The sequence below is a fragment of the Melampsora larici-populina genome, assembly GCF_000204055.1.
Source record: "Melampsora larici-populina 98AG31 unplaced genomic scaffold MELLAscaffold_3, whole genome shotgun sequence".
Taxonomy (NCBI): domain Eukaryota; kingdom Fungi; phylum Basidiomycota; class Pucciniomycetes; order Pucciniales; family Melampsoraceae; genus Melampsora; species Melampsora laricis-populina.
Genome location: NW_006768767.1, coordinates 2,522,150 through 2,534,317, shown reverse-complemented (window position 1 = coordinate 2,534,317; position 12,168 = coordinate 2,522,150). Strand labels below are relative to the sequence as shown.

Genomic DNA, 12,168 nt, shown 5'->3' with positions numbered 1-12,168 from the left:
ACACCTTGATCTACACTCCAGAAAGTGCAACGCTTCCCTCCCTTGTCCACGCTGGACTTGAATCTTTCCGTGGCCATATCGGACTTGGACCATTACTGAGCCAAGATATACTTGGACTTGGACTAGGGTTCCATTGAAAACTAGACTCTGGTATATGATACAGAGATGAATCCATTGATGATGGAAGGATCACGAGGGAATCGACTCGATTCAGATGATGGGTCTCAGTTGTAATCCCTCTGGATGACTCGGAGACTGACATGAAAACTTCTGGAAAGCAGAGTTTGCCGTATCGCATCGGTACAATCGAAAGTTGGATCTTGGTTTCTACTTGATCCTACTCGAAAGTCCCAAGATGGGAGCAAAATGGTTAAATCAGCGGTTGCATATTGACCAGTTTGGCAAACCATCGACATCATGTAAAGTGAAAAGTTGCCTGAGTTACCTTGGCTAAAAAATTACCACGAGTTGTGCCGCTGACAAGCCAATCAGCCAAGTGTGGTACGATTTCATATATCATTTTAGGCGGATATTTATGTAACTCGTCAAAATGCTTTACAGAACCACACCATCGAAAGCTAGTTCGGATAAGCAAGTCGACCAGTAATGGTTTTCCTAACTGTAGATCGCAAGATCCCTGCCGAAATTCTATCGTATTCAGAACCTGCCATTGAAAAGCAGATATTCAAATTACAAAGGCATCTATGTACATCCAAGGGGGGGTCGGGACTTACTGAGACCCTAGGAAGTTCCATGGGAATGGTGAGGGTGTGCCACGGCGTTGCGAGCTCAATTGCACAATCGTCATCTCCAGGGTCCTACATTTCGACCAATCGAATTAGTTTTACTACCGCTGAGGTACATGAGCAATACAATTTTTGCCCCAAACTCAACCTCGAAGATCTTGCGCAGAGAGTCCACCAAATCATCCCGAGACTCGTCTGATTTTTCTAATTCTAGACACACTGTATCCCAATGAAGCGGATCAAAAGAATTTAACCTCAACCGACGATGTACTGAGTAATCCTGCGAGGTAAATGTTTGCGCGCTATCTCGGAGATATAATTTCAGACTATCCAAGAGAGAAGGAAGGTGAGCTTTTTGACGGGGTAGGTGCTCAAGGAGCTTCTTTAATCGTAGCCGCAGGATATCCAGCATCTCTGAAACGAAAAAGGGTACCATGAGCGCAAAGGCAAGGTATACCATGTCAAGTTGAGTAAGATGGATTACGTGCACTGACCATCAATCAGTAACCGATACTTCAAAACTAGTTTCATAGCCGGAGCTGTGTGAAGCGAGCAAGTAATATAAATATCGACAACATGTTGTCAAATCATTGATAGGAGATGACTGACCTTCAAAGTGAGGCATATCTGGTGGAATAAGCTTAAACAAAAAATTGGCCGACTGGGGAGCCATAACGAGCTGATCCAAATTCATCATGTCAGAAAACGACGCCCCTCAACTCGCATAGACCCTTGCTACCTACAGTAGATTCACCCTGTAGTGATGAAGCCGGTATTACAGAGAATGGTGCTGGCATTTCAAGATTCACCGAGTGAATATTGAGCGAGTTCTTGCCGTCTGTGGCAACTGAAAATCTCGAGATAATGCTGTTTGACATTAGCGATTTGTCAGCAGAAATATAGATGAGTGTGCAGACATGATATCAGGGATATGCACCAATTAGGTCTCACGAAGTCTTGTACATTCACAACGAGGGGCAAGGCCATAGTAAGATTGCACGACTTTCGAAATGACCTTCGGGTCTCTTCTTGGCCATGCACGCAATGATCCACACTGACAAGAACCTATGTAAAAGCAGTGAGTAATTTCTTGCGTGAGATAGCGATGCGAAAGTTTATGAAGACTGTAGTATGAGAGATAACTTCATATACCTGGACGTGTGAATCTGTAGTGCTGGGTGCGAAGGGTACCGAAATGACAACCTTCACGTTGGGTTGCACATCTCGTACCTCCATCGTACTTTCATTACATTGGAGATTTGATGCTTGAAAGCAATCACCCGAGCGCCCATCAATAATTGACATTGAAATCAATTGGGCAGGGATTCAATACTTACTATCGTCTATGGCTTTGCAGTGTTTCAAAAAGAAGTTGACACGCCCCTCACTGTTGAAAGTTATATTTGCCTTCGCAAGGCGGTTCCTTCCTGAGAATAAAGTGAACAGACAGAAGCGATGTGGAGACATAGAGACTAACAGCAAGGCACAGTGAGTGACCGTATCTAGCCAAGGCGGCTGAGAGTGCTTACTGTCAGTGGGAAGCTTCAGATGCACATCCAGTGCGAGGGGATCTTTGGCAAACGATACCTCGAGCGGCGTTTTGATATGTCCATTTGCTACGACAGACGAGCCGTTTGTCGGGGGCCGATGATAATATTGGAAGATAATACGACTAATCCTAATTTGGGACATGTCTAAGCTCAAGACCTCTGCAACAGGCGTCTTGCTATGGTAGTTTCAAATCAGCCCAAATACCTGCACCTTTCCGGATCGATAGGCAAGCACACATTTTCGCAACTTACCGGACAAAACAGATCAATCACTGTCTCGCCTGGATCGAGTTTTTGAGGGCCAGAAGTGAACCATAAAGTGTCGTAGGGCAGGCCAGAGAATTTCATGCGCAGAGAATCTATATCTACAGACTTCATGGAGATGTAATCCCTCAACTTGAGAAAACACATTTCGAAATAGCACAAAATTGTAGCTTACGCAAGGCAGGTAATTTGTAACACAGGCTGAGACAATTGAACCCTCTTGTTGTTCTGCAGAGCGGCCTGAATTTGTGGCGAGTGCAACGACGAACGTGGGAAAGGCGATGGCTGCGAAATCTTTTTCAAGCTTGGAGGCTTGCTCTTTAATGTCTTTCATGAGTCGAGTAGCCAATGCAAGCGTGTCCATCTGGCCATCGCGCAACATCACATCCTGGGACCATCGACCAGGTTCATATGACACGCCCGTGCGTACGAGCGCCAGTACACTCAGAAGCCATTCCTTCCCCATACCAAGACGACTCTGCAGAGTAGCACAACGGTCCAAGAGACTGGACTCGATGATGGCCCATTTGTCGTCGACATAATGTGCTGGTAGGTGAGTAAACAATCGCTGCGCATGCTCATCCCGTGCCTGAGTCTCCTCGAAGGCTGCCACGACCGAATGTAGTTTTAATGCGCTCCTTTTACGGCCACTCTTGACATACATGCGAATGGCTCGGTTGGCCAAAGCGATATAAAGCTTTTCATACAACTCTTTATCGCTCAAGGAAGCTGACAAGTCGACTCGAGTGATTGAGCCCGGAACAAGAGTCACTTGATCATTTGATCGAATAATTGATGGGATGGCCATGGCGAATGGATGGATATTGGGTAGATACCCTATATATATTCCTAATTTATCGAGCTATTTCGCGCAAGGGAACCAAAGACGGGTCAATTTGTAGCTCCAACGAAAGTGCTTATGATTTCCACTGAAGTGAAAATATACCAACCTGATTATGAGCCAATTCGAGTAATTGGGCGCACAGCCGCAAGACTCCATTTAGCTGCATGGTCGGTAAATCTTTGCCAGTGATCTGTGATTCACACCAATCTACTAAATCAATACAAGCAGAATATGTCCACGATTCAATGAAATAGGTGATGAGAGATGCCTGTCAGAGGGAAAAGCAAATAAACGTTAGTGAAGGCAAGTTCATGCGCGAAGTACACCAGAAACAGACCTCTTGTTGTCGTAGAAATGCGGTAAAGGTAGTAATGAAAGTATTAGCGCGAAAAATAGCATCCTCCAATCGGTCCAACTGGCCAAGAAGCTTGGTGTGTTGGGAGAAGAGATAAATCTTCATGTCAAATATTGAAATGTCACCGCTGGCGACTAATTTAATATACGGTTTTGCGTCGTGGCTCAAAACCGAACGTGAATCATCGCCTGCATCAGTGGCTCCTGCTTTCCCCACCCAGTCGTCGGGGGAATCTGTCGAGGTCCAAAACATTCAGCGCACACCACCAAGGATAATATTGCATTTGATATACAAGGCGCACCACGAAGCTGTTGGAAGAAAGCTGCATCCAGCTCCTCGTATTGCAGCAAGCAGTCTTCGAATAGACAGATGGAGGCAAACCTATTGGCCAAATTGGCCTGTAACTCGACGTAAGCGTCCACTATAGCTAATGATGAGATTGAGATCAGCGAGGACAATACCTTGGCGGCAAAGTACTCTCCAAAATTCCACGCCAAACTACCTCGCTTTGAGTCCAGCCCTCGTACGGATTCTTCCATCTCAGCAACAATGATATCGAACGCTGCTATAAGTCCATCCTTGAGCCGTGCGATAAGCTCCTTCCATTGTGTAACATCGGAACTGGCTGGATCGACTGGATTCGGGCCGCCGAAGTGTGACAGTTGAATGCATCTTAAGTTGGGAGCAGTGCGTGCAGTCGGATCGCATTATCAGATAATGCGATAGCGCGCCGCACGAGACAAAATTTGAAAAAGTCGATGGCGATCCCTCACCTGTCTTTCTTGGGAACATTGAAGTCAGCTTTGATTTTGTCCAATACGCCAGACTTGGTCCTGAAAATTCCGCCCGCATTCGGCTTGGCAGCAGCCGTCACATGAATTATGAGCCACTCAGAAGTGGGAAGACCTTGAACGAAGTCGATCCAAGTGCGTATCTCTTGCTTGACGATCGTTCGATAAGCTTCATTATCCTAACGTTTCAGATGAAGATATCAATATTCGACCGTGAGCCCAATGACGTCACAGAAGGGTGACCCACATCGCAGGCCACAAAAAGCATGTGGAGAAGTGGCCTAGATATTTCAACACTTGCTCTAGCAGAGGATTGGGCTTCCGGAGTCGCAGTGATGAGCTGTTTGGTCGCATCAGATGGATAGAGAGGTTGAAAGTGGAGGTAGACTTGATTTATGGTGCGAACAGGGCGAGATGTTGATTTCCAGATGAGATTCTTGAGTGGTAACTGACGATGGAGATCCGCATGGATGCGTTCCCAAACATCAGGTGAGGGAGATGTATGGTATGAGACCGTGACGGCCTCTGGCTGATTGCTCGTATCCAGAGTAGCCATCGAATGAAAGACTGTCAAGCGTAGCGTCTGGGCTCAGCTCGATCGATCAGCATTAAACAAAACTTGGGACCGCATACATCGTGCTCCAGTAGCCGGTACACCTTGGTGCGCGGCCATCGCCCCGCGGGATCCTCAGCGTTTTCCTTGATCACCGAGTATACCCAGAAGCGGTCCTTATTGCTGGCCAGGTGCCCTACATACACCCAAACTTGAGAATGGATGTTTTTTTCTGAAATGGGCATCATGGTGCAAGCCCTGGTTTTGTTATTGACCAAGTTTTGTTTCTCTGCTGATTTTGTGAGAATACATACAGACAATACAAAACTTGTAAAGAACCTTTTTGGTTGGTTTGAACCATTGCAGCAGCAACTTTTTTCAAAAGAAGTGGTCAATCATTCTCAAATTGACTGTAGCTCAAATACCCCAATCCACAATTGAGGATCCTAGAATATAAAGAAAGAAGATTCCACCAGGATTTCACAACCAAGTTATCACAATGGACATGATGAAGATATGAGCCAACAAAGTGTGAATGTTTGAAGCTCAATAGACTTTGAAAATTTCCTTTGTCCAAAAGTTTATTGCTTTCTCTGTCTTCTTGGTTGCAGTGGTCATTTAAAGTCAATGGATAGAGATAGATACAGTCCCAGTGCCACACCCAAACAATCTATGCAAGGAAGGTGTATCTTGCTACAAAGTTCAAAGTTTACACAATTCAGAGTACAAGTAGTCACAGAAGGTCCTTTTGAAGCCATACATGCTGAAGGGGGGTCATATACTGTCTGTGACTATTTTGTTCCTTTCGAGTGTTTTGATTTCACATGGCACACTAAGTTTATATCTCAAGATCAAAATGTAACCATATTATAACTCTGCTAGAAAATCTAAGAAAAACTAGCTCTTCCCTATCTTGATCAATCAATCAAAAAAATTAACATGCCATCAACATCATCCAAAAAGAGAGCCAAGGTAGACAAGCAAAAAAAATATAAAATTCAAAAAAAAATCCACCCTCCCCTAGTTTCACTTTTTTTCATCACAAAGATTCAGATGAGAAATGATGGTTTCTTTGACTACAAAACTGCACAGGTTGTGGCCAATAAGCTGGAATCCCTATCCACTTCATGTGAAACGGGTGGTGGTTTCAACGGAAGAACTATGGTAGAGGTTTGATCACTATTTGCCAAGATTGTACACATAGTGACGTAAAAGCTACGGTTTTGATTTTCAAATTTGGGTTTTGTGAGATTTCAATTTTTGCTGTTGACCCATCTTGTGGTCAAACACGTAATCCAGAACTTCTCCAATTTTTGATATGAAGCCCTTAGCATCTGATATCAAAAACCAGATGGTCGGAATGCACCTAGAGAAGATGAGGAACATCAATGTCTGCAATGCCCTTGGATGTCCAGTCACGACAGTCCAATCTGTCATTGCTAGATTCAAGATGAAAGGTTCAGTTGAGCATCAAAAACCTACAGGTTGACCATCTCTGTTGACCAATTGTGATCTCCAACATCTTGAGTGTGATGTCAAAAAAACTTGCCGAGAGATCTCCCATGCATGAGTTGGTCCAGGAATTGGCGCCAAAAGCTAGTGCTACTACAATCCAGCTGGCTCTGAAATCACTTGGTTACAACTCAAGAGTAGCAATAGTCAAACCATATTTGAATGCTAAACATAAAGCTGCACATCTTGAGTTTGCAAAAAATCATGTGGCATGGACAGTAGATAATTGGAACCAAGTCATCTGGACGGATGAATCAACCTTTGAGATTGGGAAGCCTTATTGCAAAGTTTGGGTTTGGCAAAAAGTGACAGAAAATTATGAGGCATCCTGCTTGGCACCCTCTTTCAAGTTGGGTCGTAGGGGGTGGTTTCATTCCTGGACACAATCTCAAGCTCATCATCAGGGAGCCTGGTTGTCAAGACTTGGACAACTTTGTCAAGCAAGTGTATGAAAAATTGTTAGGACCCTTTTTGCACAAATAACAAAGATCTCATTTTGATGGAGGATGGAGCCCCAGGCCATCACTCTGAACTTTCCTCCCAATGGTGTGAGAAAGAAGGGATAGAGAAGTTAAAATGGGCAGTGCAGTCACCTGATCTGAACCCAATCAAGAACCTTTGGTCCATCATGAAATCTGACATCTCAACCAAACATCCAATCAAGGATCTGGATTCCATGAAGGCCAATGTTTTGGAGTCATGGGAGAGCGTACCTACTGAGAAATTGGAATGTCTAGCTGCCTCAATGGCCAAGCGAATTCAAGCCGTCATTGCAGCCAAGGGCAGATCCACCCATTGGTGATTGACCAAGTAAATATTTTGAACTCTTTACCATGGGTCTCTGTCTCTACATCATCAATTAGACAGCATGTTGATGCTTCATGCTGTCCACTTTTATAAGGTATGGTATATGTAAATTAAAACTTATGATGAGATTTGTAAGACCAAAATCAACTTTTTTCCAAAAAAAATAAATAAAAAACCATAGCTTTTCCATGACTACGTGTACCCTATGATTTGACAAATTGGTACCGTCAGGGGTCTGAATTTGCATCAGATCTTATCAAAACCAACAAAGACAATGATGGGCTGTCCCATAAAAATGAAGGGCCACTCCCTACTAGGCCTGTCCAACACCCGACGTCAGCGCAGTACAGCGCAGAATGCGCAAAACTGCGCTGCGCCAAAAAAATCGAAAATTCCAAAACCCACTGCGCTGCGCTAGGGCGCAGTGACCCAAAATCTTTGAGGCCCCTGCGGTGCGCTCCAGCGCAGCGCAGTGGGCAAAAAAATTGTTTTTCTGGCGGATGGAAAGCCCATTTTTTCAATTTTCCATTGGAGAAGTGACACATCCACTGCGCTGCAAAAAGGCGCAGTGGCGAAAAGTCGAAAAGCCCCTGCGCTGTGAAGAGGCGCAGTCGCCATATTTTCAAAAACCCCAGCGCTGTGCCACAGCGCAGGCGCAGGCTGTGCCTCGCAGTCTGCGCTGCGAGTCGGGTGTTGGCCTGTCATATCATAAGAAGACCCTGTGTGTGTTTTCAGCCTATCTTCTGATCCAGTTTTCCTGGAAGACATTTTCTTGGCAAAACAAAAGAGCATCCAGAGCAGCAATCATCCATTGGCCCCAATTCATACCCTTACTCAAAATGAAATTGACATGGCGCAAACAGAAAGAGACTTGCTTGATTCTGAAAACAATGAAAATGGATCACAGCATTCTGAATCAAATCCTCCTATCAAACAAAAGAAAAATAAACATTCCAAAAATAATAAAACAACATTGATTCATATGATTAAGATGATCAAGATGCAAAAACAGCAAAAAAACTCAAAGAAATGGGATTGGTTGTCCGGAGCAGAATCTGGACCAAACTGGAAGGCATTTTATCCTCCAGGAGAAATTAGAGTTTCACATGCAAAGAAAGGTTACACATCAAGTTTATCTCAAGCAGTTAAAGCTTTGAATAAATCTGTTAGACTGTCCGATTTTTCTAAAGCATTATCTGAAAATTACTGGAAGGAGAATATATTGACTTACAATGTAATAAAGGGGAGTGTATGGCTAAACAGAGGGGCTATTCTGCTCCTCTTAATCTGGATGGTTGTGATAAAAATCTTTCTCTACAAAACAAAGTACTCTCCAAAAGAATTATTGAATTGCAAGAATAGTTTTAATACTTTGATAGTCCTCAAAAGATAAGAATATTTCCCAATTTGTTATGAGGACTTTTCAAAATATGTGGATTTTATCAAGGATCAATGTATTTCAGATGAATCAAAAGCAGGTTGGGTTTGTGTTTCAAATTTTAGGCAGCCCTTGAACAAAACTTTGCATCAAGAGAAAATTTATCATTTAAAGACTTCAATCATTGATCACTATCAACATTATCAACAAAGTATATGGCAAAGACTTGTGAAACTTGCCAGCCCAAAGTGTCAACAATCTCTAGACCATATCACGCTCCAGCTTTACAGAGATATAATCAATGTGACAATTCCCACAGCGCTCCGCCTGCACTATTTGTTTTTGTGTAAAGTGGTGCTTGTGCTATGCTATAGCTATCAGCATGTCCTTGCTCACAAAGTGGGTTTCAAATATGCACTGTATAGCAAATTATTGCTGTGATACAAGGGTCCATAGCGCCACTGAGCGCCACAGGAACTCGTAGCAACAGTGCGCTTGATGGCACAAACAAGGATAGCACCAGTATCCCGCCCTTGTGTCTAATACTCTATCTTGCCATATCATGTAACTGTGTATATGGTGTAAGCAAAAGCTCTCACTGAGCCCAAACTTACATTCTTATAGTGTGCAAACTGTCATTCTCAATCTCACCACCTGATCTCACAGTTTTCAGATCTCTATCAACTTTGACTGAAGGAACTATTATGTAATGAGTCATAAAGAATATTGATTTACAAACCAACATACAAAAGCAACATTAGATCCTCATATCTAATCAATCACCCAGATAGTTACAATACTCATAAGGGATTGATCTACTAAGCTAAGAGCCAAGTGATTCATCAGTAAATTTAGAAAACCACTGAATGACACATATACAGGGCTACAAAAGCTAAAAATCAAAAAGTGTATAACAAACAAAAATCAGATCCTATTGGAATCAAATCAAAAAGGTGGCATGACAAAAAATAGACTTACTATACTTGGTATCAGGAAAGACAGATGAATTGAATGGAGGAGAGATATTGATATGATTGGTAAGATTGATGGGTGTGAATTGGGTTGGAATTGAGCAGAAGTTGACTATAGTAGAGTTGAGGTGGTTGATGACTGGATGTATCTGAGGTGGGTTGTTGAGTGTATACAGGTGGGGTAGTTTTTGTTGTGAAGGCCTTATTGATGGGGCCAATCAGTGAGCTTGTTGATCAAATGATTGAAAAAGGTTGACATTTTGAAAAGCAGAATCATGGGTTTTGACATATGAAGGTATTGGAGGGAAATTATGGGATATGAAAGGATGGAGGAGTATCTGAAGATTGAAACAGATGAGAATTAAGCAGGACAGGAAAGATGTTATCACATTCAAGCCAGTACTCACATCTAAATCAAGATAGGAAAATGAGCATGAAGACATTAATGAGGTGTGATGAGGGTTTTTTGTATTGGTGTGAAGGACACAAGAAATGATGATTTTCCTGTGGGAAAACCCATTGTATTTACAGTCAACTCTCTCTAATGGCATACAGTTTGGCGGGCAGTTTTCTTATGCATTTAGAGGAATATGCCTTTACAAATCTTGTTTTGGCTGGCAAATCCCATTTTGGCGGGGAAAACCCCTGTAAAAACCTATGCATTTAGAGGGATTATGCCCATAAAAGGTATGCCTTTATGGAGAGTTGACTGTAACACAGTTTATGAGCCAAAATATATTATTTTGGCATTATTTCTGCATTATTTCTGTGTTTTGGCTCAGAAACTGTGTTAACCATAATCAGTCTTCCCATGGGAATATCATCTCTTGTTTCCTGTGGGAGGAACACAGGGGAATATAGATAAATTGCAAAACATGTCTTCATTTTTAGGTTAGTTTCTTCAAGTGCTTACTATTAGACTGTTCAACATGGATCTGGGATCTTAATGTGTGTGTTGAATATAATGTAGAGAGATTTTGCTTCTTGTTTCCTTGGTCAAACTGTCCAATTGCTACTCTGTCTTTGAATATCAATCAACAATGCAGAAAACAAAGATATCCCTACTGCGCCATGCTTTTAGGCACTGCCCAATGTGAGATTTTATCATAGTGGAGCAGAGTGGTTCAAAAAGCTGCACTGCTCTCAGAAGTCATAGTGTGTCCAAACATATAGCATTGCAATTGGCATTTTATCATAGCACCAAATTGCTACGCTTGTGAAATTTGGAATTTTAGCGGAGCAGTGGTGGTGTTGTGAGAAGTGCCACTTGTGAATTCCAGATTTGGATCCTGAGCTCATGTAAAGGAACTGCAGACTTTTTGCTGCAATATGATTGAGGGTTAGAGAGGTTCAGCTGTTGGGTACATTAGTTGAAGTCTCACAGTTCATCAGGAGGTCAAAGTATGTTGGTTAGTGAACTTGTGGTTTGTGTGAGTTGTAATAGATGGCAGCTTCTTCAATAGCCTTGCCAAGTTTAGTTCAGGATTGATTAATGCTGTCAATTTTAGATGGGATCTTGATAACCTTTTCAGGTTCAATTTCAGGGGATTGAGAGTGTACTAGAATAAGATTCATAGGTGTTGACAGTGATTCTGAGCGGAATGTGGAATCAGGAAAGCATCTTTCTTCACTATTGCTGTCAGAGTCTGAGGTCAGTGATGATTCCGAACTGCTGGGATTGGAGAGTGAGGACTTACAAATGGCTTTTGGCCACTTAGAAACTCCACAATGTGCACTGCCTCTGTGACCTCCAAGGCCTCTTGAGTTGTGTAGTCAATGATTGATAGGAGTTGATCAATGTTGTGTAGGTTTATACAATCAATCAAGCCATATCACAGCAAAAATTATGAATTCTTGAAATTTCAAATCTGACCCAACCCCACTCAAAAACAAAAAAAAACTGATCCAGTGCAATGGCAGTCTTGGTGTTGAGAACTATAGGTGGAAGTCTATCTTTGAGTTTGTTTGGAGATGATGAGATTGTACAAACATGTGGGGCGAAAGAAGTGGATCAAGTCAAATTCTGATACACATTTTGCTTATGATTTAATGATTCTTGATCTTGTTTTGTAAGATTTTCTGAGGAAGGGTAACATTTGATTTTGATTGGATTTGAATGAACTTGAAAATGGACTGATTGGATTTCTTGTTATAATTCTTGATATTTCTGTAAATCCTTTTGATCTTCTTTTGTTTCAATTGGGAAAGAATGAGTTGAAGAAGTAAATCACTTAATTGATCTCAATTCAGCATAACCATTGGACTGAACCCAACAGCTATCTGGTCTGAATCTAGCTGAATAGGTAAGACTAGATGGACTCCGTTTGTTTGGTATCAATAGTGATCAATCATTTGATTCATCTCTCTCTTCTCACATTTATAAATATCTTTGATCTT

The 12,168-nt window shown here is 42.3% G+C and overlaps 1 protein-coding gene across 1 annotated transcript; it reads right to left on the bottom strand.

The window, feature by feature from the left end:
• Positions 1–4,070: 4,070 nt before the first annotated feature.
• Positions 4,071–4,729, bottom strand: MELLADRAFT_28498 (uncharacterized protein; the record flags this gene model as incomplete). The annotated part of the gene is made up of 3 exons (XM_007405053.1): positions 4,071–4,157; positions 4,221–4,431; positions 4,533–4,729. Coding segments are annotated over 3 exons (495 nt in total), but the record flags the coding sequence as incomplete, so codon positions are not given.
• Positions 4,730–12,168: the final 7,439 nt, after the last annotated feature.